Source organism: Tenrec ecaudatus, chromosome 8 (genome assembly GCF_050624435.1).
Source record: "Tenrec ecaudatus isolate mTenEca1 chromosome 8, mTenEca1.hap1, whole genome shotgun sequence".
Classification (NCBI taxonomy): domain Eukaryota; kingdom Metazoa; phylum Chordata; class Mammalia; order Afrosoricida; family Tenrecidae; genus Tenrec; species Tenrec ecaudatus.
Genome location: NC_134537.1, coordinates 66622975 through 66650516, shown reverse-complemented (window position 1 = coordinate 66650516; position 27542 = coordinate 66622975). Strand labels below are relative to the sequence as shown.

The 27542-nt window shown below is 43.3% G+C and overlaps 1 protein-coding gene and 1 pseudogene across 1 annotated transcript in view; both read left to right on the top strand.

The window, feature by feature from the left end:
- Nucleotides 1–395: 395 nt before the first annotated feature.
- The window catches only part of TDRP (testis development related protein), a 43606-nt gene continuing 16459 nt past the window's right edge, over nt 396–27542 (top strand). The window contains exons 1-2 of the mRNA XM_075556409.1: nt 396–530; nt 700–872. Of these exons, the coding sequence (XP_075412524.1) occupies nt 765–872 (108 nt within the window). The 5' untranslated portion in view covers nt 396–530; nt 700–764. The remainder of the gene's footprint in view (nt 531–699; nt 873–27542) is intronic.
- On the top strand, nt 16972–27032 carry LOC142454589 (polyhomeotic-like protein 1 pseudogene; annotated as a pseudogene).

Here is a 27542-nt window from a genome sequence, read left to right as displayed (position 1 = left end):
AGTACATTAAAAATCGCAGTGGGTGCTAAACGCCAGTTTTCCTTGCAAGTGAGCATGTCTTCAGGGATCAATTTCTACGAGCCAAGAAGCCTTTGGAGTTTGGGTTCGACTCGATTTTACGGAGCTGAGCTGACAGGGGACCCGTCTCTGGCACACAGACTTCGGCGCCCCACGCTCTCTCCAGTTTTCCCGGGCACTTAGGCCTCCTCTCTTCTGAATATCAATTGCCCCGTTCAAACGCGCTCCTCTTTGCCTGCCTCTGCAGGGGCCCAGGGTCACCCCAGCCCTCTGCGGCGCGGGCACGCGTGCGCGCGCCGCGCTGCGGCCGACCTGGGCGTCCCGGCGGCCGCGTTGCCGTGGTAACAGGACAGCCCGCAGCTGCTCCTCCCTCCGCACCCCCTCCCCTCCCCGCCCTCCGCGCCGGGCGCTCGCCCGGAGCTAACATGGCTGAGCCCACCGGCCGGCGCCAGAGGCGGCAGCGAGCGCGCGGGACGCGGGGACCTGCAGCGAGCGGCGGGGGCCGCGAGCAGGTGAGGAGGGCGGCGGCGGCCTGCGGCGCGGCCTGGGGCCCGGCGGAGGCGGCCGTGGGGGCGGCGGGGGCGGCGCCCGGCCGCGGGGGGCGCGCATCCGCACTGGGCTGGGTCCCCGCACGCCGCCGCGGCCTCGCTCAACTTTGTTCCTCGCCGTGTCTTGGGACAGGACTGGTAGACCGCGAGCATCCGCGCGCGGGGCGAGCACGGACCCCGCGGCCCACCGCCCGGAGCATGTGGAAGCTGAGCAAGAGCAAAGTGCTTCTGGGCGACCCCCCCGAGGAGGAGGAAGGCCTGCGGGAGGGCCCGCCGCCCGCGCCCGCCGCCGCCGCCGCCGCGCAGGTAGGGCCGGGCCGCCCGGGCCCGCGGGTCTGCGTGCGGCGTTGAGTCGGGGGCGGGCCGGGGAGGCTGCAGGGAAGAGCCCGGCTTTCGGGGCGCGCCTCGCGGAGCAGCAGCATTTCCTTCCCCGCGTCGCGGGCGGAGGGGCGCGGAGCCGCGGGCCGCGCTCCGGCCGGTGACTCTGCAGTCGGGCGGCGCTCGCCGCGGGCCCTGCGCCGGGGAGGAAGGTGGGCCCGGGCGGGGGTGGGAGTCGGGCGGAGGGGCCGGGGCCGCGGGCCGCAGAGATGCTAGTGGCCTCCGGCCGGCGGCGCGGAGTGCGGGTCGCAGCCGCCTGCAATTACTGGGGGAAGAGTTCGAAAACTTTAAAGAGCAAGGGCTTCTCCGGTTGCCGCCGCCGTTTCGGGTTTACCGTCCATCTAGCTCCCCGCCGTGTACAAACGTGGGCACCGGTCTCGTAAGCCTGCCCCACAGCAGCGTATGTATTAATATGTAATGCAGGGACCGGGCCAATTCTGGATTTTGATGACAGCGGAGTACAATCGGTGGACACACCTCCAAAAATATTCAAAATCGTTGGCTTTGCATATTTTACCCCTCCTTACCCTTCTCCCTTGAGCCGTGTGATGAACTGTAAATTCCTGCCAGGGTAGGTGTTCTTACAGACCAGGTACTGACTGGAACATTTTAAAGTTCCAGCCAAGTGCTCCGAGGTAGCTGTGTCTCATCCCTGAATCATTGTCCGCTAAAGTGCTGGTTCATTGAGGTCCGAAAGCTTTTGATGATCATAGCAAATTGTTAGGGCGGAAAGTATTTATTGGGCTTAAAGGTTATTTCCTTTTCTCAAACCTTTGAGTTCTTTGAGAAGAAGGGCAGCCGTCCGTTCTACAGAAAGTTGAAAGGCATTGACTCACAAGTTTAGAGATATGCTAGGAATGTTTATAAATTTTTAAATGAAAAAGATTCCTGGTGGATTATATATATATATATATATATGTTTTACATATGCTTTCCACCCCCCCCTCCTGCACTGTTTTCCTATGCAGTGAAATTCAGGTCAGAAAGTCAGCGTTATTGTTTTTATTTAATGCAAGATCATACTATTTTTTTAAGGCTTGTAAACTTTCTACTGATAAAGGTGTTATGGATGCTTATAACAATCTCTTGAGTATTTCTGAGGGCCTATAAAGAGTTCATGAGATTCCTGCTTCTTCAGTTGAGAGCAAAACAGCTTCTCTTGGAGATAAACGTTGTTTTACAAGACAGATAATTCTTTTGGATGCTAAATTCAAGTTCTTAGCTTATGTAAAATGGGCTTGGCTGCCTTAGGTATTTAAGTAGCATTGGTATGTGAGTAATAACTTTTTGGTAGTATTTGCGCTAGTCTAGTTTTTATTTTTTAATCTCAAAATTTTAGGGTTATTATTTACAGGAGCCTTCGTGGTATAGCGTTTACATGGTTACACATTGAGCTGAGATCCTCCAAGTTAGCAGTTCAAAACCACCAGCCAGCCAGCCCAGGTAGAAAGATGGGTTTTTCTATACTCGTAAAAAGTTACTGTCTTGGAAACTCAGAGGGGGCAATTCTATCCCATCCTGTAGGGCCACCACGAGTTGGCATTCGCTCAGTGGCAGTGAGCCAGTGAATGATTCTTAACAGCAGCTTTCCTCTTGTGCATAGTTATGAGACTTTAAACGTTGCCACTGAGTCACTTGGGAAGCTAGAATGCTTATTGGACATGATGGTAATGTTGGTTCTGGATGGAGTTGATCCTTTACATGTTCTGTTACCATTTCCTCCAATGATAACTGAGGTGCTAATGGCCCCTCCAGTTTTTCTTTTGAAAAAATTCTAACTTGCCAAAGACTTGGAAAACCAGAAGAGTGAACACCCACATACCCTTGGTCCAACTATTGTTAAAACTCTTTCTAATGCCCTGGCTTTCAGCAGGTCATCTATTTTGTGCCCAATTTCTAACTTTGTTTTTTATGTATATATTTTTTAATTTGTTGGAGCAAAACTTGGCTACACAAAAAAGTGGAGATGATTTTTGTTAAACATGGCATGTTAGTCACAATCTAAATTTAGTTAATTCCTTCAGGAGGATTGATTTTTATCACAACCAGAACCAACTCCTTTTAGATATAAAATTCTTGACAATTCCACCATGAAACTTCTGCCTACAACATTTTTTACGTTGAGTGAAGTAGGGATGAGTACATGTGAGTAGGATTTAATGAATCTGTTAAAATCTCTATCATATTAGAAATAAAAGTTCTCAGTTCTATTTCATTTTTAGCCTTTCTGCTACTCCCCACCCCAACAAAAAAGCCTGCCAATGTAATATTAATATGCATCTTGAGAGTACATCTTGCCTATTCTAAAAAGATTAGTTGTAGTCAGAGTTACTATATTTAACATCCTTAAAAACCAGACCAAATAACTATAGCTTCTACCACCATGTGTTATTTTTAAAATGAAAAAAAAAATAAGGTTAATCTTAAGTTCTGTGTAAGACATTGTAGAAAATATCTTTCTCTCTGGTTCTCTGTGGGCCATTGACTTTAAGCAACACATATTTTACATTAAGATACAAATGAAGCTGGTGTTTATAAAAAATAAAAAGCCCTACCACACATATGGTTAAATATTTAAAGAAGAGAATTAATTGTTAGATTTTCTTAATATTTTGCATGTCCATTCACTAAACATTTGTCTATACATAAATAATGTCTTTTAAAACTACCTTTGTTTTTCCACTATAAGCATTTTTCTGTACCTGGAATTGTTCTTTAATGACATAAGCATCATGGGTAGCTCTCAAAGTCAACGTGGCCCATTCTACTGCGTTCTTTTTCAGGCACTGTAGTACTCAGTGGTATTAGATGATATGAGATGATATTAGGTTTTGTACCAGAATTCATCTGATCAGGTCTCTTCCGATGGTTACTGAGGCTGCTTTCTCTTAACATCCATCCCCTAAGTTTGTGCCAATCTCAGAGAGTGAAATGCAGTGACGTATTCAACTTGAGCAGCTTAAGCTCATTCTATAATTGCTTCAGGACTGGAATGGATTGAGATTTAGCTAACTTTAAAATAATACCCTTAAAATATATATTTGACATTTTTTATGTTTCAGATTTCACTGAAAAATTTATACCAAGTGTGTAGGCATAGCAATATTAAAAAACAAAACAAAAACAACCTAGGAATGTTTGAGACGTTTATTGGTCAAGCTCTACAGATGGAAGAAACCAGAGGATGGTGAAATCTTAGTTTTTTTGTTCATACTTGCTGTTTTAGATGTCATTATACTTAAAAACCCCCTCTGTCTAGCAGAATGAGACCTTACCTGATCTCTGCTGCCGTCACTATAGTATGTGTGAACCCACTGACGATTGCGCTGCTCCTTGATGGTTTCCCCTGATTTGTCGGCCCTTTACGTGACCAACATGGTGTTCTAAAGGTCCTCTAGAGGAGTGATTTTGTATAATCTAAACTAAGATTCTACTTGGCAAACCACTCTTTCATGGTGCCATAAGGAGCTCGGGAGGGGTGGTAGCCCACCAGTAACAAGGCCTGCATTCAAATCCACAATCCCTTTCATGGGAGAAAGATGCTACTTTCTGCTCCTGTAAAGATTGACAGCTTTGGGAAGCATGGGGGGGGGGGGGCAGTTCTCAGCTGTCCTATAAAGTTGCTATGAATTGGAAGCAACTTGATGGTAGTGTGTGTGTGTGTGTGTGTGTGTGTGTGTGTGTGTGAGTGAGTGAGTGAGTGAGTGAGTGAGTGAGTGAATAAAAGACTTCATTGACATTTGCTTGCTTAAAAAAAGGGATAAAAAAAGAAATTTGCTTGGTATTTTGGAAGAAAGAAGTAAGAGTAAACTGGATTGTGGCGGGTATATTTAAACTGCTTCAATTGAGAATATAGATGTTCTAAGTCGTAACATTCTTGGAGGATGGAAAATTGGAAAGTGAGCCAGCTTCAGTCTAGAAGGTGTGTTCTGCCTCTTCATTTTGCTCCTTCTTTCCTTGCCCAGCTAAATACTTGATTATTGTACAAAGTATGAGCAACTCTCTCTCATTTGATAGAAATTAACATATTAGTATATGTGCTGCCAAAGTAAGCGTGAAATTAACATATTATAAACATTGTTTTACAGCTTGCCTTTTCCATTTAATAGTAAGTTTTTTTATCAGTACATCAAGAGCTTCCTCATTCTTGTGTTTCTCTCCTTGTGTGTTTAAATGTTGTACATGGATAAAAATCCCAAACCAAACCCACTGCTCTCGCGGCTTCCAACACTTAGTGATTCTATAGGACACAGTGGACCTGCTTCCCAGGGCAGATAGCTTTCTCTGTCTCCAAACAAGGTGGCTAGTGAGTTTGAACCAATGAACTTACAGTTAACAGCCTCGTGCTTAATCAATTGTTCCCAAAACAACAAAAGTTGCCCTTTATTGATGGACATTTAGGGGATTATTTACAGTCTCTTTTTAACAAACCTGCCTTGTGTAATTTTTCACATTGATACATTTCTAGAATGAGAACTGCTGAGGCAAAGGGAATGAAAGAGGGAAATTAAAAAATACGTACACAATCATTGAAACTTGCCTTTAAACAAGTTTCTAAAAATGTGAAGCTACGTTTCTTGGCATATTTTCCATCTAGGCCTGTATGCGCTAGAGAGCCATGATCGCCTCTGCCTACCCCTCCCTGAGAATCCTTGGCTCCTCCATTTACACCATGGCAGAATGGAATGCACCAGGGACTCAAAGTGTGCTCCTTTTCACTGTTTGCGCTTGGGGATCAAAACCTCTGAAGGACGGATCAGAGCAGTATGGTGGACGAGTTGAGGTTTTCCACACAAGCCTTGGAGGACAGTCCTTGCTGTCTGTGAAGAATGAGTAGGTAGTTTGTCCTGATGGGAAAAAATTATTAGGTATAACTTTTGGGCTTTTTTCTCACCAACATAGTTTTCAATGTTTTTAAAACTTCTTCCTGATTAGCTCCTGTGTTTGTCTTGTGTCCTTTGAGAGTGCTCCTTTTTAATCCCCAATTTCAAATAGTATTTTTCTTGGTGCAAGAGCATCTCTCTCTTTTTAAGGCACCGTAAGATTGCTAAGACAAGTGTGTCTCACTGAAGGAATTTCTCTAAAACCATCCGCTGCTCTCAGAGACATGTTTAAACCCATTTTATTTGGCATAAACCTGTATGAGCTGAAACTGTAGTACCAATCTCAGTACTTGATGACTCACCCCAATGTATGTCTACTTTTACTAGATATCCCTAAGTTGTCATTCCAAAGAGAATGTACTAATTTTTCATTTCACTCAGTTGCCTAAACTCCATGCTAGCCAGGACAGTGTTATACACTGTGGTGCGGAATGCTCGCTCTGTGGAGCAGAAAGCCTTACCTCATAGGTTTTCGTTTGTATTTCTCCTGTGGAGGATATGGAATAGATTTTCATAGTTTCACAAATCTAGTCTACATGAAAAGAATGTTGGGGGTGTGGTGGTTATCCAGTGAGCAGTTCAAAACCACCAGCAGTTCGCGGGAGAAAGACTAGTCTTTCTACCCCAGTAAGCAGTTACAGTTTCGGAAACCCACAGGGAGTCACTGAGTCACTATGAGTGAGAGTCTAATTGAAGACTTCAGAAAACTCCAATCCTGTCCTGCCTTCCCCCTGTGCCACTAAGAATATTGAACTGTGCCCAAAGTAGCTCCCTCTTCTTGAAAATACCCCGAGGTAGTTTATTGAGTACTCCACTGAGCCCTTCTCTTAGCCATGACACAGGACACAAGCCATTTAACCTCGCACTGAGTCAATTCTGATTCTTAGTGACGTAGGGCAGAGTAGACTTGCCCCATGGGTTTCTGAGGCTGTACCTCTTGAGGGCAGTAGAAAGCCTCATCGCATAAGTGGCTGGTGATTTCCCACTACAGACCACCTGTCGTTTACAGTAGCCCATCATGTAATTCATTACACCTGGGCGGGGCTCCTCAAGCACTACTTTTGTCTTGTCTTGGCTTTTCAAATGGTAAACTGGATTAAGGCGAGCTAATGCTAACATGTATCAGGTGCTTTGACGGGCATTGCTGTGAGCACTTCTCAAGTGCCATCATTTGACAGAGAGGAAACTAGTCATAGGAAGGAGGGTAACATGTCAGGGGCCACACAATTTGTGGCTGGGAAACTGTAATTCAAGCTCCAGTGGTCTGTTTCCATCGCCAACATGTAAACCAAGCCTTCGTGCCTCTCTGGCTTAACTATAGCCTTTACCCCAATGAGTGAAATCTTACTCATCTAGCAAACAGGAGCTATGACGAGTAGCTCTTGTTATTAAATTATGGTAAGAAATTAATAATCCTTTACTAATTGTCAGGCATCTCTTCTCCCTCCCACAGACTCATTGTTAGCAGTCTAGACTGTACCTGCTGCTCAAGTTGACTCAGCTATTGAGCTACAAAGCAGACAAGATGTAAGGAGAAGAGGTTATAATGGTGATTCTAAATATTAGGACAACTGCATTCCAACTAATGAGGTTCCTTATATTTGAGTCATTTGGTAGGTAATCAGAGATTACGCTGACCTATCTAGACTGCAAACTCCACAGGCTTAAGGATTTATGTTCACTCTAATGTCCTTGATGCCAGGCATGTAGCTGAGGCCCTGTAAATACGAGAGAAGCAAATGGAGCAGGTTCAGGCTTTTCGGACAGCACGGCCACTTTGTGGTGTGTGCTCTTCATGGAATGGCGCTCCTAGTGCTGAGGGAGTGGAATGCAGCGGGTCACAGAAGAGTTGGGTGAGCTTCATTTCCACTAGGTCTTGAAGGATGAATAAGGGTTTGCCAGCTGTAGAAGAACTTGCTAATTTTTAGATACACATTCATTTTTGGATCAGTGAATGTTTCATAGTATTAGACCTTTGGGCACTCAGATTAGTTGAGCCATATATTTAGTCACAAAAATAATTTTATTCAACTCTAAGTAAATGAGAGTCCCTTGAGAGGGATGAAAGAGAATCAGAGTTAAACCACAAGGTAGAGAAAAAAGGAGAGGTTAAAACATTCTAATATTTTCCTCTAGATGCAGTTTAACTAATAAGAAAGTGCAAAGACTCTCTTACTTGCTGAGTAGTTTTGCATATGTAGCTCAAAATTCCCATTAGCCATATTAAGGGTATTTTTAAAAAGTGAAATTTATTTTTGTTTGATTCAGTATATCTAAAATATAACAACATGGAGCCAATATAAAAGCTTGTTAATGAGCCTTGCATTCTGTTTTCCATGCTATGTCATCAGAATCTGTGTGATTTTACATTTACCAGCACATTTCAATGTAGACACTTAACTCCTTTATCAGTAATACCTGATTGTTTGATTAAATGTACAATTGAAAATGCCACAAGTGAATTAACTGTTTTTAAATGGAAATGTATCCACTTAAAAGGAAAAACTGAACTCAGCTGTACTAGCTGCAGGTCCTGAGAAGCTAATGACACTAGGGGTTACCCAAAAACCCCTAGAATTTTTCTTTCTCAAAGCTTTGTATTTAAAATTTTTCTTACAAGCAACCTTATCACCTTGAAATACTCTCACATTTAATATGTGTGTCAAATCTGTGATTCCATTCTTGGAAACATTTTTCAAACTCATCTGTTTGGATGGCTGACAGCACCTCCCTCTTCACCACTTCTTTGTTGTCAGATTGCTGGCATTTCACGTCCTGCATTTGCAGAAATTGCATGGGAGTGAGGTCAGGTGAGTAAGGTGCTTGGGGAGAGGTAGGCATGCTGGATTTTGCCCAAAGCTGGAACACACGAGCAGGTGCATTATCATGGTGACAAAACCAGTCCCCTGCCTTCCACAATTCAGGCCTGTTTTGTCGCACACTCTTACTCGATCTTTTCAGAACCTTTTCATAGAAAGCTGGATTAACAGGCTGACCTGGTAAAATGAACTTCGTATGCACTATCCCCTGCACATCATAAAAATAAATGAGCATCATCTTGATCTTTGATTTCACTTGAGTTTTGGGGGGGTGAGGTGACAATGGTGTCTTCCACTGGCTTGATTGATGTTTGCTTTTGAGGTCATAAAGAATAGCGCCATGTCTCATCACCAGTTGTGACGTTGCAAAAAAGTCTGGGGTCACTTTTTTTTCAAAGCGCAGCATGTTTCCAGTCGATGCTCCTTATGCTTGTCATTCAAAGTCCTACACACAAATTTCGCAGCCACCCTTCTTATTCCCAAATCTTCAGTTAAAATTCTCTAAACCGAGCTCCGAGATAGTCCAAATAACTTCCCCATCTCTTCATTAGTCCGTCAGGGTTTTCGATCACAAGTGCACGAATTTCGTTAACATTTTCCTTCTTTCGGGAAGTTGACGGGCATCCGGACGAGGCTTGTCATCAGTCGACATTTTACCTTATTTGAAATGAGGAAACCACCTGTACCCTTGAATTTTTCCCATGCTCCTGCCTTGTCAGCTGTGTTAAACATCACAACAGTTTCTGAGCCATTTTTCCTGAGCAGGAAACATTTCTCAGCTGCATGCTGTTCTCTTAAATTTGCCATCACAAAAAGCAAGGTTCGAGGCAAACTGCTTTTACAAAAAAATTCACTGTGACCAGCGAAAACCTTCCTAGGTGACGCCACTGGGTGCACTAAACAGCGAGTTGCTCGATGCTCACCTAGCAGGAAAAAAAATGCATACTGTGAAAGCTCTGCTCTGCCCAGGGCAACTTTGTTTTCTTTTTTGTACCCCCTCAGATATTAGACAACACAGACTAGAATCTTCCCCCAGATTCAAGTCAATCCTCATCAAAGAGGGTTTGTGCATTCTCCTACTTGCCTGGGTCTGTAGAACTTTAGAAGTTAGGTAGGTATTCTGAGACTCTACTATATCTATAGTACAGTATATTACTTGAGGATAGAACAAATTAAAGCCTAACTATTTATCTCTGAGGCCCTAACATATTACATTCACATTTTGTAATCAACTTGGATATGGACATATATGACTTCCATTGATGTCCCTATTGCCATGATGTAGGGGTCAGAAATGGCTCTACACTCCATCGTGACACCAACATTCCTCCCATACCACTCTGCATCTCTGCTGGGTTTGAGAATTCGATGTAATAGCCGCAGAGAACTCAGAGTCAATACTCACAGTTAAGGTGATTTATTAGGAAAGTCAGGAAGAAGCCGCTAACCACAAGGTCAGAAGTTCAAAACCACCAGCTGTATTGTGGAAGATGAGACTTTCTACTCCCTTCGAGAGTTACAGTCTAGGAAACCCATGGGGGGAGTACTACCCTGTCTATTAGGGTCACTGTGAGTCGGAACCAACTTGGTAGCAGTGAGTTTCTGCTTTAGTATGGGAATCTGTAGGTCATCACAAGTCTGGATCAGCAGTTAGGATACAGTGAGCTCCTTAGCCAGGAGCCAAGTATCTTTCACCAGTCTTCAGTCTCATGGCCACTTGCTCCCTGACCTTTGTGCTCTGTCCCACAGTTCCGTACTCAGGCCAGATCAGGAGAAGGTACCCCATTGTCCCAGAGCTGCTCCTCCGAGTCTCCGTCCCCCTGTCGCTGATGCATCTGTTTTCGGTGGCCTCTGTCACTTCAGAAAGAGATCTTGAAAGCCCTACTGGCTTCTTTCTCTGTGTCTGTATCAAGGATGACTCATCCTCAGATAGCCAGGGGCATGGTAACGAAAACTGACCAGTCCCCTTTATTAGTGTTAGACATACCCTATTTGCAAGTCACCGAATCATATGGTGGTAGTTTACAGGGACTTGGGTAGAAAAGCCATATTAAGAAACTCCACTACACGTACCTGTAAATTTTAGTAAATTTTTTATTTTTAAAAGTTTAAATAATGCATAAAATACCTTTTTTATTAACAAGATCTAAGTAGTATGTATTTGAGTTAGACTCTGAATAAAATTATTAAGTCTATCTTACTTCTCTTTTAAGGTTATAGCCCCTCCTCACTTAAACTTTTTATATTATCTATTGGGAAGGTTGGCCACGTGGGCCCATTTGCATTAAATTGGGTTTAGAGGGTAGGGTATATATGTTGTTGGGTGCCATCACGTTGATCCTGACTTGTAAGGGCCCAATGTAACACTAGAACTGACCCATACATAGTGTTTTGTTTTCTAGGCTTTATTCTTTACTGAAGCAGAGTTACATGTCTTTTCTCTCACAGGTGGCTGGTAGGTTTGAACCTACAGCCTTTCAATGAACAGTGAAATGCTTAAACCAATGTTAAACATCACCGTCCTTCCTTGGGAGAAAGGGTAGTTCATGTGTGGGCAGGAACTGATAAGACCTAGTTTCCTGGTTTAGGAAATTAAAACACTGAAACTCAAGAGGACTTGCCTTTATTTCAGAATCACAGTAGAGAGCGCCGCAAGATTTATACAGACTATGTTGTTTTCTTGTCTCCTCTTTCTGTTGTCCCTGTCTGCTCAGGCCAGCAGTTAACTTTGTTTTCAGTTGGCACATTCATTCATGTATGTCAAGTGTGAGTACGTCTGTGTTTCAGCATTGTTTTTAAACACGGTTCTGTATTTGTAGTCTTACAATCTATGGAGGATTATGGTGAGGGAAGACTGTTTCTCACTATCATTTCTTATAGAAACGGAGCTGCAGAGACCCCCCCCCCCCAAGTCAGGGTGGGTAGTGGTTATTATCAGACTAGAAACAGGATGAATACATGGAGAACTGAACAATTGGTTTGAATTTAAGGATAAATCCTAAAGCCAAGTAGAAGAAATGATCCTGAAGTCAGCTTTTTTAGTTTTCTAGTTATTAATAAATGCTTACTAATTGAAAAAGAAAATTATGGTTTCCTTTTATAATCTCATACATGGAAATACTGTATTCTGTATGCAATTTTAATTAGCCAAGCAAAGCGACAAATGGTGATCAGTTCTAGCATTTGAAAGATGGCTTGAATTCTCCTGTAACTGCTTGCTGTTGCATTCAGCGTGTGGAGCATTTTTCTGTCTTTAATAAGTGCCTGAGCTTTGATCTAAAGCATGTGGTGCTAGGTGACGATACTGCTATCTAGAATGTGCCAGGCACTGCAGTAGGTGCTTCTGATAGGTTATTCACAACAGCCTTGGAAAGTATGTCGTTTATATTGACTAAGACCCACAGAAATTAAACCAAAACCAAGCTCACTGTCAACTCATAGCAACCCTGAAGGGCAGGGTAGAACTGCTCCTGTGGGTTTCTGAGACTGGAACCTTTTACAGGGGTAGAAAGCCTCGTATTTCTCCCTGGAGCAGCTGGGGTGGCTTCGAACTGCTGACTTTATGGTTAGCAGCCCAATGCATAAGCACTTAACCACCAGGGGTCCTAAAGGAGTTAAATAACTTGTGAAAAACTAGGTAGCTAGTAAAAAGAATTTGAGTCCAGGTTTCTCTGAGTTTATATTCTTTAGTTCACTGTTTTATCTTTCAGGTATTGATATATTTGTGGTATAATTTTCCTCATTTTTAAAGTAATAATTTTTCTTTTTAATATTGAAAAAATTCTAGGACTTCATAGGCCTTGCATTAAAAAAACATTGCCAAAAGCATTGCCAATACAGTATTTCAGCTTAGTTACAGAATAATAAGCATAATCATACTCTGAATATTTGTAGTGCCTGAGTTTTGTAAGAAGTATAGCGATGATATTACCTCCACTCTGGACAGTGAACAATTTTCCAGCTGATTAGAAATAAAGAAGCATTCTGAGCATGTGTAAATAAAAGACTGCTATATGTACACTTACCCTTTCCTTTACGCAGTCCTTTTAATGCCTCACTCCGTGAGGGGGAGCAAATCAGATTTAAGCTGGCTGTTGAAGAAAAGGAGGACATGGAATTCAGTGCTGTGGGAGGAGGACAGCTTAAGATATATTTTGAGGATAGAAAATGTACCACTTTAACCAGCACTAGAGTATGTCTAGGTGACAGGATGGGTTGAATGATACTGTTGAAATGTCAAATGTGACCTTACCTGGGTCTACCATCCGCCCAGATGTGATTAGCAAATTGAGTTCACACAGTGGGCTCTAATCCTTAGCGAGGCGTGTCTGTAACAAGAGTGGCACACAGGTAGAGGGAAGGCACCATGCAAAGATGGAGGCAGAGACTAGAGGTAACTGCCACACAATAAGGAATACCAAGGGACAAAGAAGGCAGAGCCTTCTGAGAAAGTATGGTCCTTTTTCGGACTTCAAGCCTTAGAACCTTGAGAGAATCAATGTTGCTTTAAGCCACCCAGTTGGTGGGACTTTGTAATGACTCAGCCATCAAGCCAGTTCTGCTCACTGCAGCTTCCCAGGCCAGGGTAGAACCACCCCCTGGGTTTCCAAGACCGTAAACCTTTCTGAGAGCAGACAGCATCATCTTTCTCCCTCCTTGCTGCAAGTGGATTTGAGCTGACCTTGTGGTTAGTAGCCTACCACATAAGCCACCAGAACTCTTGGTTTGTAATGACCTAGGATAACTCATACAGGGAAAATTTAAGAATGCGCCATTAAGGAGTTCATATTTTCACAAAATGAAAAATATTGAAGAATTTTATGAAAGGACTTCAAAATACTTTAGAAAGATAAAGATCTGTGGCCATGAGGATAAATTGAAAAGAGGAATAATTAAAGGCAAAATGTACATAAAACCAGGATGCTAATGTGATAGTTCAGATAGGATTTAAAAACCTGAATTCTAGATTGACTACTAGGAAAAGAAAAGTGGGAAGAAGTTGAGCTTGCCAAAGAGTTACGTGTTAGCAGCACCATCGTAGAAGTTTTAGAGCTGGGAGAAAGCTTACCCCTGAGAGTTGTTCCAGGACGGCCTGAGGGAGATGTGCTTTGCTGGAGCAGTCGGCTGCATGGTGCTGTATAGAATTGTTGCCCTTGAGGTAGCATCTAGAGATCCAGGAGTTGAAGAGCCTGGCAAGTGACTTGGGATTGGAGATTGGGCAGAGGGTTAAAAGCTAGTCATTTGTGTCAAAATAGAAACCTGTGGGAACTTGACTCTCATTTTAGAACACACAATTAGGTTGCTCTGTGAATTGGCGATGCGTCGGGGTGGTGTTGGAAGTCCATGTCTATGAGTTAATGATTTGTCTTCTAACCATGCCACTGGTTTTGGGTCTTGAGGAAAATCAGTTGTTCTCTCTTCCGATTCCCTGGTTAATAACCAGGAAATAGAATATTTTTGCTGTAAAATTCCAGACAGAAACTATTTTAGTCTTTCTGAGCCATACAGTTTAGACTGAGAGATATTAGAATTTCCCTTCCAACTTAAGTATTCATTGGAAATTTTGATTCCAAATTTTTGTACCTTAGGGTACCAAAAAATAAATAAATAAAAGCTCCACAAACCCATTGTTGTTGAGGATACAAATAAAAAGTTTTAATTGCAAAAGTCAGGAAACAAATAACATTGTTAAGAGCTATGTAAACAAATAACATTGTAAAGAGCTAATTTGTGCTCTCCCTGGACTGCCATTAAGTATTGTTTATTAGTTTATAAGTTCTTCCACACAGGTTGTCATATTTGAGCGTTTATCTCATTCCAGGAGAAAAGTAATTATGTTACAGTCTTTAAAAATAGGGGCCATGGAATTCAGAACTGTACATGATTCGGTGTCCTAGTCTTGAGGTGCACCAAGGTCAATATCCACAGAGACATGCTCCATATCTGCTGTGGTGCTTAGTGACTGGGTTCGTAAGAGCTAGTGACCAGCCGTAGCAGGTGCAACAATTCATCTCTCCCTGCCCAGAGCAAAGAAGATTGAAGGAAATTGAAGGCTCATGGGAACAATTAGTGTAGTGGACTAATGGGCCAGTCAAACCTGAGACCAGAAGAGCTAGATGGTGTCCGACTACCACTATGAACTGCTCTGGAAGTATCCCATTGAAGTTCCTGGGTAGCAAAAGTAGCCACAACCAAACCCAACCAAAACAACAAACTCATAGCGACCCTTTAGGACAGAGTAGAACTGTCCCTGTGGGTTTCTGAGACTTTAAATCTTTATCAGAGTAGAAACCTCATTTTTCTCCTATAGCGTGTGAGATGGTTTATTGTGCGGTTTTAAACAGCTGACTTTGCCATTAGCAGCGCAGTGCACAGCTCATTGTGGCACGAGGGCTCTGGCATAGAGTGGGAGCAAAAGGTGGAACAACCCAGAGTCATAAGAGACCAGACTTAATGAGTGGTTCGAGACTGATGGAGCCCTCAAGACCACAGTCCCTAGTTACCTTTCAGGCATAGAACTTAACCCACACCATAGCTCAGTTTTCAGCCAAATGATAGGCCTCAGATGAACACTTGGAAATTATGTACTGGTGGCATAGGCTGTAATCATCGTGGTAGCAGATTGCCAGGCCTTTCTCCTGTCGAGTGACTGGCAGACCCACCAAACTTACCTTAGCAGCTGAGTGCTTAACTAACCCACGCAGAACTGATCCTGTGTGCTGTCAAGGCAGTTCAGAGATGCAGAGATCCTACAGGGCAGAGCAGAACTTCCCCACAGGGCTTACTGGCGTGACCTTTCTTAGAGCGGATTGCTTGATCTGTTTGCCCAGAACCGCTGGGTGGGTTCAAACTGCTGTCCTTTTCATTAGCAATAAAGCCTTTAACCACCGGACCATCAGAGCTCCTTAAAAAAACATCATTTTATCATATTATCATTAACCAGTAGGGGAAAATGCCATTCACAAGAACACAGGCATATGAGATGTCTAGGAAGTTAATCCAAAGACTTGAATATCATTACCTAGTAGTAAGACTAAATTAAAAAAAATACTTCTCAGATTACAGTACTTGTTCAAAATGTGTTGTCAGGAAAGAGGGAGAACCTGTTGGAGGTGTCTATCATAGAAGCCTCTCAACTCTTCAGTGTGAGCCCTGTTGTGTTCCCCAAATCATCGCAGTTCTGTGCTATCCTACTGGGTCTAAGCCACATTCTTAAAGAATGCAAAATAAGAGTTAAAATTTGAGCTATTATTAGTTGGACTTGTTTGCTTGTTTTAGTTTTAGTGGTACAGTGGCAAATACATAAAACCATTATTATCATTAATGACTAGCCCTTCATGTAGCGGTAGAGGCATCTGAGATGGTTAAAGTTTATTTTGCCAACCTGGCTGATAAACACATGTGGGGTTAGTTGAAGGGCGGAGAGCTAGATGGCTCAGCCTTTTTAGTTCTTGTGTCTCTTGCTTTCTGATGGTCGGACCAGGGTGCAGCTGCCAGTTCCCTGCTTCAGCTGGCAAGGCTTATGTCCTACAAGACATCCCTGAGGAAAAGCCACATGGACGTACCGTGATGCAGCCCTGGGTGCTGGAGCACCCGTATGGAGACCCCTGCCAGCGCTGAGATGCTTACATGTTCACTGGTTCGGCTTTCCTCCTACAGTCGGCATCATTGTGTGTGTTTTGTGAGATGAAGGAGGACTATGTGGATTGGTGTCGGACATATGGGCTAACGTTGGACTTGTGGGTTTGGGTAGCACTGGGTTGAGATGTTTTCTTTATGTGCACTTACCCTTTATGTAAAACTCTTCATTATATATTGGGAGTTTCTGTGGATGTGTTTCTCTAATGTACCCAGAGTATCACAGCATCTAATATTAGGCAGGAATGGGGTTCTGTTGCTTCCATCCTTAAACACATCTGCGCCATGTATAAGAAAGTTCAGTGGAAATGAATGTTTGTTTTGTCATCTTGGTTAAATTTGCTCTTAGCCTTCCACATTTTTTCTTCCATAGCTCTAAGTGTGATGACTGGGCTCGTTGGTTCCCTTTCTTGTTGCTGTGGAAGCTTTATTGCTTCTAGGAGTAGGAACAAACTTGACCTTTTCTAGAACAGAAAGAAGATCATTAGTGGCTGAAGCTGTGAAGTCTGAGACAGTCCTTGCAAATGTACACTGGAACCTGGTATATGAGCATATTAGTGGGAATGTCAGAGAAATAAAAAACAAAGCAAAACAAGCCAGAATTGGCATGAATGGTTGTCTGTGGAAGAGTAAGCCAAAAATCCAAACCAAATCCACTACTGTTGTTAATGCGGACTCATACGGACCATGAAGGACAGGGTGAGTGGAATGACTCCTTAGTATTTCCAAGACTAAATCCTTACTAGAGCAGAGAGCCTCAGCCTTCAACCTTGGCATAGCTGCACAGTGCCTGGCCCACAGTGCCTCCTGGGGCTGTTAAGAATAATAATGAATGGAAGTATATTCACAAAAAGGAATAATACAAAGCTACAACTACATGAAACACTGATAAATCTTAACGTTATCATGTTGAGAAAGAAGAGCTGGCACTTCCCATAGCATTTATAAAGCTAAAAAAACATAACATTTATAAAGCTATAATACAAGCAAAAGTAAACAATATATAGCATTAGCAGGGGGATACGAAAAATCTGTAAAAAGTCAAGGAAATAGAGACAAAGTAGGGAAGAATGGTAGAATGGTATGTCCCTCCCTGTTAGCATATTCTAGCTACTAGGTTAGGCAATGGGGTCATGGTTGGCCATTAGGTTTTGTTTTATAATTAACCTTATGTTACTCATTCATCTCAGAAGAGAATGGGGATAACATTCTGCGTTTTCTCACCTCACTGACATCGAGTCAATTCCAACTCATCCTGACCCTATAGGGCAAGGTTAGAACTGCCCTGTGTGTCTAGGATGGTGACTTTGTAGGAGTAGAGACCCCATCTTTCTCCTGTACATACCTGGTGGTTTGAACTGCTGACGGTAGCAGTTAGAAGCCCAGCTCGAACAACTGCCACCAGGGCTCCTCATTCAGGGCATTGGTGGGGCTAGGAGGCTTGAGACAGTTCCTGGTCTGAAGGAAGACCTGTGTGTTTATGAGGTAATGAGTGAGCAGAACTTGGTGCAGATTGAGTCTAAACAAGTCAGTCTTGGCTTAGGTATGCAAGGCCTCATAGCTAATTTCATGTTTTATTCTAAAGGCAATAAGAAGCTTTTTAAGGTTTTGAGGAATTTGAATTTTAAAACTCAGCTTATTAATAACAGTATGCAGACAGACCCTTTTTGCCCTCGTTTTTAATGTCATTATCTAATGGACTCTCATTTTATCAAGGCTTTGTTAAAAGAACTTTCTAAAATGGATTTCTTTGCTTCTGTTCTTTCCTCTTTTATCTTGCTTAGCATTGTTATGTTCCTTCCTTCCCTCCCCTGACCCCATTATCCTGCTAACAGTTTCTGTTTATTATTGTATGTCTCGGAAAGCTGGACCTTATTCCTCTCCAGTCTTCTATTTCACAACAGAACAATTCCTGCGATCCTTTGTCTTTAACATTACCTGTAATAGCCAAAGTTTACTGAGTACGTCTTGTGCTATATGCAGGCAGCATACTGTTCTAAGTGTTTTGCATAGGCTCTGAATGATGGGGGTAACTTGTCAAGGCCACAGCACCAGAGGATGGCAGGGCCCGATTCTCTCGGCTCCTTTAGTCTTTCTGTTTATCTGCTGCTCTTCAGTTTGATGCCTTTACCCTAACCTCCTAATTTCTATTTATTTATTTATTCTAATCTCCTAATTTATATGTTAACCCTTTAGGCTGATAATCTACAATCACTCATTTATTTTTTTCCCCCTAGAACCACTTGTTTTATATATTTTACTGTATTCTGTTATATATTGTGAGATTTTCATATTTCGGCTTCATTTTGTTAGGAAACTTTAGGTGCTGTAGGAAATAGGCCCCAGAGATAAAATAATCAAAACTGTAGAAGTTTATGTCACAGCAGCCTAAGTACTGGGACAGTGGGTTTCTATCTTCTATATACCGTATATACTCATGTATAAGCTTAGTTTTTCACCACATTTTTAATGCTGTTTTTGTGGTAAAATTAGGTACCTCGGCTGATATTCAGGTCGGCTTATCCTTGAGTATATATGGTAATCACTCAAGAACCAGACTCCTTCCATCATCTAGGCCGTAAATTGCATCTAAGTAAAGGGGAAGGGGAGGTGAGGAAGCAGCAGTACCCACTTGTTAAACCTATGGCCCCAAAAGGGCACATTCTCTCTCATATCCTGGCACTTTGTCACATACCTAATCCCAGGAAGACTGTTGCTTAGAAAGAAGAGGAGAGAGTGCACTTTTTCGTTCTCCTTTGAAAACACCTTTTCTTAAATAATTTTTTTATTCCCAGTCCCAGTGGCATCATGGGTTGTGCTTGGGGCTACTAACTGCAAAATCAGCAGTTTGAACTTAGCAGCTGATATGAGGCTTTCTACTCCGTAAAGATTTATAATCTGAGAAGCCCATGGGGCAGTTCTACTCTGTCTTAAATGGTCACAGGAGTCAGGATCAGTTTGATGGGTGTGAGTTTGCATGGTTTGTTTGTGGTTTTTAATATTCTTTCCATAGCACAGACGATCCTTAGTGGAGCTGTCTGGTCAGCATTAGGTTGCTACCTTCATACTCGCCAGTCATGCCTCTGAAGAAAGATGACGTGGCTGCCTTCTCCTGTCCAGCTTTACCGAGCCTTGGAACCCTAGACAGAGTCCCTGTGAGTGGGAATCCACTCAGTGGCAGTGGGTAAGGTGTCTTGCTTTGGAGCATGAGAATGACGTTCTTCAAAATAAACATCTTACCCTGTCCCTTCTGCACCATTCTGAGAGGGCAACAGTTTGTGATTGTGATGTTTGTGTTTTGTGTGTGGGGGACCACTCAGCGACAAGGCAGGGTGGAGGTTGGGCACCCTGCCACGGGTAGCCATGGAGCACCTTCTCCCACCTTGCTCAGAAGGTTTCCTCTCAGCGCCTCGGTGGACACTGTGGTCACAGGACTGAAACAGCCCAGCAGCTGACATGACAGGAAGTCAGCGTGCTGTTGAATGTGTATAGGCTTTGCACATGGTATTAGGTTTCATGTGACAGCTTCCAGCCATAATTAATATCCTGCTCTAGAACCCAGAGGCACCTTGGGTGACGACCTATAGTTTGAGAATTATCCATTGGAGAGATGTTTATATTTTTTGGGAGGGGGGTGTTTATATCTTATTTTATGAGTTTTGTACTGTTACGTTCAAGTCTGGACTTTGGGAATAATTTCTATTTTTTCCCTCAGTGAAGTATTGATTATATGATAACAGTGGTTTTTGTTGGCTCTTATATTCCCATAGCTATGATTGAAGAAGATAATCAAAAAACTTTATAGGAAGTGTATTGGAGTAGATGGGATTTTACATTGACTTCTGGCAACAGGTTAAGTTCATTGCTCTGAAATATTTCTATAAAATAAGTGTTCTTTATTTTGCTCAGCAGAAACAATGAATTGTCCCCCTTCATTGGGATTGCTTTTTGTAGTTTCCTCAAACTAAGAAGAAAAAAAAAGTAAGTCTCTTAAAATATGTAAAACAATATTCATCCTTTTCAGAGATCCCTTCCACAAGAGGGCTAGCATAGTGAACCTGTTATTAAACTTGGTTTAGTACTTAAGGACAATGGTATGCATGGCTTTGTACAGAGCAGTTAATGCACTTACTGGATTAATCCTTTTTAGTACTTCAGAAACATATTGAACAAAAGAATGCTTGTACCAAGGGTGACCATAGCCAGGCTATTTTATTTAATTATTTTCATAGTAGTTTTATTGACATATATTACACATTCCAATATGCCCATTCACATACATTTCTGTTGTTCAATACCATTGGGTGGGGTTAGACAATCATCAGTGCTATTACTTCCCCATCCCCCTCATTTCCTATACCCTCAGGGAACCTCTTGTCTCCGAGGGGTTACCTATCTTAACTACCATGTACCGAGAGATCTTAAATATGTCCATGAACATACACAAATCTAACATGATTAATGAAGTAAAACACATAAAGACCTTCATAGAAGGTGCATACCGCACCCTGGATTTATCTCCCATTCCGTGTTGCCCTTCTGAGAGGGACTGACCAATTATCTTGCAGGTGGACTGTGGGCCTCCACTGCATCCGCTTGCCTTTACAATGATTTGGTTGCACGTTTTTGAACTTCCCATCAACACCTTTCGAATACACAGGCTGCTGTGCTTCTTCCATGGGGCTTTGTTGCTTCCCTGCTAGGTAGCCCCTTGTTTAGCATAAAGGCTTTAAGACCCCAGACACTATATCTTTTGATAGCTGGGCACCATCAGCTTTCTTCACAACATTTGCTTATGCAGCCACTTTGCCTTCAGCAATTGTGTCAGGAAGGTGAGTATCATACAAATGCCACATTATTAGATCAAACTGTTCTTATACTAATGCACGATTTAAGTAGAATCCCAGAGTCCATCTGCTTCCGGTTACAAATACTTCTATATACATATATAAAAGAATACACATATTTTTTTCCTTCCTCTCCACACCCACTATTTTGTTTTCCCATTGTTCACCTCTAAGTGATTCCTCTTAGATACAATTCGACTGATCAAACATGACCAGAAAAGTTACACACGCCTTGCCATGTATTTTTAGAACACTTACTATTCTCTTGTACTCGTTATTGGCTTCCCGCTCCCCTTCCCCGCCATGCCCCCCAGAAACCCTCCAGTCGCTGTTTCCATAAGATCGTCTATTGCGCTTATCTTGTGCAGATAGACACCAAAAATAAATAAATAAACGGATAGTCACAAATTAACAGAGATCATGACATAGAGCAGATGCATCCCTCTGTTTTACATACAGAGAAGGACTTGTTAGAGACTATCGGTCCAGTCCCCATGTCTTTCAGTTTCACCTATACCGATCCCGCTTACCTAACAACTCATGCTTACCTTTTGTCTTCCAACACTCATGTCTGAAAGGCCAGCATCCTTTAAGTCCACATTGCAAGTTACAGCAAGACTATTTTAGATAGGTCCAGGGGCTAGGTAAACCTGAACCCGTTGACATACAGCCGATTGCGGCCCTGTAGGATGGGAGGAGGAAGGCTCCACCGGGTTTTAAGGCTTTAATCAGACAACTACATCCTTCTCCCACTGAGCTGAAATGGATTCAAATCATCAACCTTTTGGTTAACAGTTTAGTGCTTAACCATTATGCCACAAGGGCTCTTTTTTTGGCAAGTAGGCAGTGTTACGGGTATTCAATTTTACATTGCTTACGTATAGCAAAAATGCTGTAAGGGTTATACATTGGGTTGGTAAGGCAGTGTCGGCACTTCAAAAGGGTCAACTGCTCCATGGGAGAAAGATGAGGCTATCTATTCCTGTAAGGAGTTGATAGTCTCAGAAATCCACAGGCCAGTTCTACCCTGTCCTGTAGGGTCATGGTGAGTTGGAGTGGACTAATGGCAGTAAGAAGTAGTATGAAATACAGTAGATGTGCTCGTAGGTTGTTTTAATCAGGCATACCTAATTGTGACAGTTTAAATAAGTCATTATTTTGAAAGATTAGGAGTTTTTTTAGTTTGCTTGTTTTAAGATTATTTTATTGGGAACTCTTACAGCTCTTATAATAACCCATTCATCAGTGTATCAAGGATAGTTGTATAAATGTTGCCATCATTTTCTGTTTGAGCCCTTGGTATCAGCTCCTCTTTTTTCCCTCTCTACCCACCTTCCACCTTGATAAAATTTTACGTTATTATTATTTTCATATCTAGCTTTCTTTTCAATGAAATATTTAAATGAATAGTATCTAAAGGAGGAGTATTTTTGCCCTCAACCATCAATTCCCACTTCATTAAAGAAATTGCCATTGTTATAAAATTAACCATTTGCCTTTTGAATATAAATTTTTAAAGGTAGACATTTTCTGAATGTAGACTGATTAATAACTCAGCATAAAAGTTCTGAATGAATTTATTAAATCGGGGTTCTGAAGTGTGCATATGGAAAGAACACAAGTTCACTTGTCTTATCACTATCTTTAAGCACTGTTTTAAAAAAATAAGGATGTCGATGAGCTTTTCTTTACTTGATGAGCTTCGATGAAAGGCCTTTCTGCCTCAGCTTTCTAGAATTGAGAGTTGTGCCACTAGCCTCCTCGAACACCAATTTTTAATGTATGAGGTTAGGTCAGAAAGGATTGCTGCAAAGCCATAAACCTTTTTTTTAAAACAAAATGATCAAAATGTGAATCTGTTGTTTGATGGCATGTCCTCCATCAAGATCTATACACATCTAAGGGCGTGTTGTTTCCATCTCTAATCTCCCTCTGAGTCATTCTGTGTCCTTTGATTTACACAACATCAAAGTGGCAGTTTTGACATCCTCAAGGGACTCAAATTGTGTATCTTTTCAATGGCTTTTGAGTTTGGGGAGCAAAAAGAAGTCCAAAGAGGCAATATCAGAGCTGTAAGGTGGTGGGATAGGTTTCCTAACCACATTCTCACCTCCATGAAGGAACCAATACTATGTCATGGGCTTTTGTTTTGTTTGAATTTAAATCCTTGGTGCAACTTCCTGGGCTTTTTCTTATCAATGCAATTTTCTTAAAACTTCTTTTTCTAATAATTCCCCGTGCTCAGGTTGTGCCCTTTGAGAAAATCTATCAGGATTACATCTTTGGAATCCTGATAAACAGCTGCCATAACTTTCTAAAGCTGACCTCCCTGCTTTGAATCAGTACCGTTGGAAGCCACTGCTTTGATGTAACTGCTGTTTTTGAAGGGCCCCTAGTGCAACTGTGTTAGTCCGGGTACTTTAGAGAAACATCCACAAAACTCATGTGTAAGAGAGAGTTTTATTTAAAGGTCAAGTGTGCATCAAGAAAACCTCCCAACCCTGTGCTGCCCAAACCCACAAGTCCAACTTTAACCCATATGTCTGATACCAATCCACAAAGTCTTCCTCCATCTCACAAAACACACACTATGATGCCGACTGCAGGAGGAAAGCCGAACCAGTGAACATGTAAGCATCTCAGCGCTGGCAGGGGTCTCCACACGGGTGCTCCAGCACCCAGGGCTGCATCAGGGCAGGTCCATGTGACTTCTCAGGGATGTCTTACAGGAAGTGAGCCTTGCCAGCTGAAGCAGGGAACTGCTCAGGCAGCTGCACCCTAGTCCAACCATCAGAAGGCAAGAGACCTGAGAACTCTAGAAAGGATAGGCTCACTGAGCCATATGTCCCTCTACCTTTAATTAACCCCACATGTGTTTATCAGCCAGGTTTGCATAATAAACTACCTCAATCCACCCCTTGCCAACTTGTATGTAATTCTTTAGCTTCACGATTGAAATTAAGTAACACCTACACCTTAATCCTAGAATTCTGTGAATATGTTCCCCCAACTAAGAAAATTTGAAAGCCAACCACTTCATACTTTTATCCCCCCAATTTTGAGTATTCAATTTATATACTGCCCACTTACATCAACCCAGTTCTCTGAGAAGACAGTCTTATTTTTCGACACGAAGAGTCTTCATTCCAGTTGGAATCTTGTGAAATCTGAATCCATAAGCAAAGTCAAATCCGGACAGGTCCATCCATAAAGTCAGCTACAATATGCACCAGTTCACAGATTCAAAAATCTCCACCTGCTCGGGTTCTGGTCAGCTCAGTGTGGGCTGCCTCATTCAGCCTCCACAGGATGCCCATTGGTCGCCTTTCCTTTAGACCATGGGCTCTCACCAATACTCAACAAGCCTAGTCTCCTCATGCTAGGTCATGAACCTTAGACCAGTCAACCCGCTCTCGTCTTCTCTTTTTCCTGTAAACCAAGTCCACAGGTGTCAGTGGCCAAACTCAACCCGTATTTTTATTGCTGCATATCTTCCACTTCCACTCAACAAACAGATCCAGGTGGGCACCTAGCAAGCATTTCAGCCTGCCCACGGGCTTCCTTCCCAGAGAGGAGTTCAGTCCCAGAGAGGAGTTTTCTTCATGGTTCCAGATTTTTTTCCAGCTTCTGACAAAGACTACTGGTTCTTGAGTTCTCCAAGGCACTGGATGGGCCATATCTTCTCAAAGCTTTCTTTGCAGGCCTGGCCTAAACCCATCTAAAGATCACATTTTAATGGTTCAAAGCAAGTGGGCTTACAGACTTTCTATTTTCCCACTTCCCATATTTTCCCCAGAAAACAACTGAGTAAGTAGTGTGGCTTTATCTTGACCTCTGGGTAGACAGATGACTTGTTTCTCCAGTACCCCACTCCCAAGGTACCCTAATGTTTTAGTCTGGGGTACTGGAGAAACAAATCATGAGATGGAGAGTAGATGTTTGTTTGACCTCTCCCTCATGGGAGTTTTTCTTTGTCTAGCACCATAAGCATCTCTTTCCTGGCGGCATGGTTATGTATTTGGCTGCTAATCTTGAAGTCAATAGTTCAAAACCACTAGCTGTTCTGTGGAAGAAATATAAGCTTTTCTACTCCCGTAAAGAGTTATAGACTCAGAGTGAGCCCCTCGCTCAGTTCAGCGACTGGGGTCTCCCAAGTACATGAAGTGAACACTCCTTGGGAGGACTTGGGTGCCAAGCCAGGTGCGAAGGTCTTGAGTTGGAGCAAAACTGCTACCCATCAACCACCACCTCACATCCCGGTGCAAGCTGTAGGTACCCGGCAGCCAGGCAGACCAGGCACAGGCATTGGGGTTGGCACAGCTGGCAGCTGCTCTGCCTCCTTCCTGGGGAGTGCCAGGGCCAATGCGGTCAACTGGTGAGGCCCATCTGGCCACCTCACCACCTTCATCCCAGGCTCCTGGTGCGCTACAGGAGTGCTCTCCCACTTTGGTCCCTGGGTGAGCCTTGTCCCTGTCCAGGAGACAGCACATGCTGTAAAGGGTGGTGCATCACCTCTTCACTGGTTGTAGCCCAGCTTCCTGCTGCCTTTTACATTCAGTCTGTGCCCCTCCCAGGTAACCCTCAGACATTGGCTGTCAAATGCAAGGCTGAGTCCGAAGAAGAGAGGATGTCTCTACATTTGTTTCAGGGCTTCCTGCTAAGGCATCTCCAGTAGCTTAGAGCCCAAAGGCCCTAGAGGAGAACAATCTTGGAGAGAAACCTGAGCCATTGGCTGGTATAAATGCTAATACCCCAAGCAGTGAACGCAGAACCTTGACCTCAGCCCCATCAGCACCACCTCATACACTCACCATGGTGTCCAGGCAGATGGTGGCTCAAAACCCCCACAGGCCATTGTGAAACCACAGATTCTCACCCACATAATCAAAGGCTTTGTTATCCAGGAAGGGATGTTGTCCATTGCTGAAAGTCTGAGAAACCACTACAGACTGGTCTGCCGACAGAACTGAATAAGAATCCGTCAGGTGGACCCTTGGGAGGGGACAGCCCATCTGCCAAACCAGATGAGAAGGCAAATCTGAAGTGTGAATGCTGTGGGAAGTACGCCCCCTCAGAGAAGTTCTGACACTCCAAGAGGTTTTGTTCTATGACATGCGCCAAGAGGTACAATGTGAGCTGTAGCCACCAGTTCCAGTTGAAGAGGAAAAAAATGAAAGCATTTCAGGAGCCAGCTATGCTTGAGTTCGCCAGCCAGCAGGGGTCTGGGTGCAGCTCCTCTGATATTATCCGTGCCAAGATCCAGGGCAAGCGCCATCGGGGTCAAGAGGACTGTAGTCTGGGCTCAGGTCATTCCAGTTAGGATGAAGCACTCTCTCCAACATCTCCTGGGCCTTTATCCGTGAGAGCTGGGCATGGAAAACGTGACCTGGGGAACTCCAGCACAGCTCCAGCACCAGGATTACATGGCGTCATCCCCCTGTTCCTGTCCAGTAACCCAACTTGTTGGAGTGTCGAGGAGGTGCATGAGTCTATTGCTTCTGTACAAGGCTGCCACCAGATTGCAGAAGAATTTCACTTCCAGGAGATTGATGGACAGGCTCTTTTATTAAAGAAGAACACCTTATGAGTGCCATGAATGTCAAACTGGGTCCTGCGCTCAAGATCTGTGCCAAGATTAGGTTTCCTCAAGGAGACCTAATGTGCCCTCTTGCACAAACCAGCCTCAGACAGACACTCTTTACTGTCCAGGTCATACAATCTGGTACCAGGAAGAGACTTACGGGAAAGCTCTCTCAAGTCTATAAACCTTCCCCAGAGGGGAATGCTGGGACAGGGAAGGAAGATGAGTACAAGGACTGGTACAAGGACGAGCACAAGGACTGGTTGCTGGTGCTACATGCGTGGCAGCAGTGTTTGCATTTTCTCTGGATTCTTCTTTAAAGTCTTCAGTTCTCACCTTCCCCACTGACCCTCCTTCTATCTGTATAAACATGGCACTCTAGTGCCAGGGCTGCTCAGCCTTACCCTGGAGTGAGGCATCTAGCCAGGGCCGCAGTTCTTTTGGGGGGAATATATGATACTGGTTAGGAAAGGGACTGGGTGGGATATAGATTTGCCCTCCAGAGAGAAGTGTAGGGTTTTCTAGCTTGTGTGACAACAAGTAGTGAAGTGGTCCATATCCCACCCCTCTTCCCTTTCGAATGCCCCACTGTATCTGTGGCCCAGAGTGTACTTTATCGTCTCTCACTCCCTTAGAATCGAGCTTTTTCACCTTCGTCCATAGCAGGGTCACCAGCCAGTCACTTGGTTGGCATCTGATTTGCTGCTGGGACTAAAGTGTTTAACTGGCATCTCTGTAGCTGTTGTCAGTCTTTCTGCATCTCTGGCTCCCCTCCAATTTATCTGTTGTCTTCTACCTTCTTTTCAATATCAATTCTGCTTTATAAAACA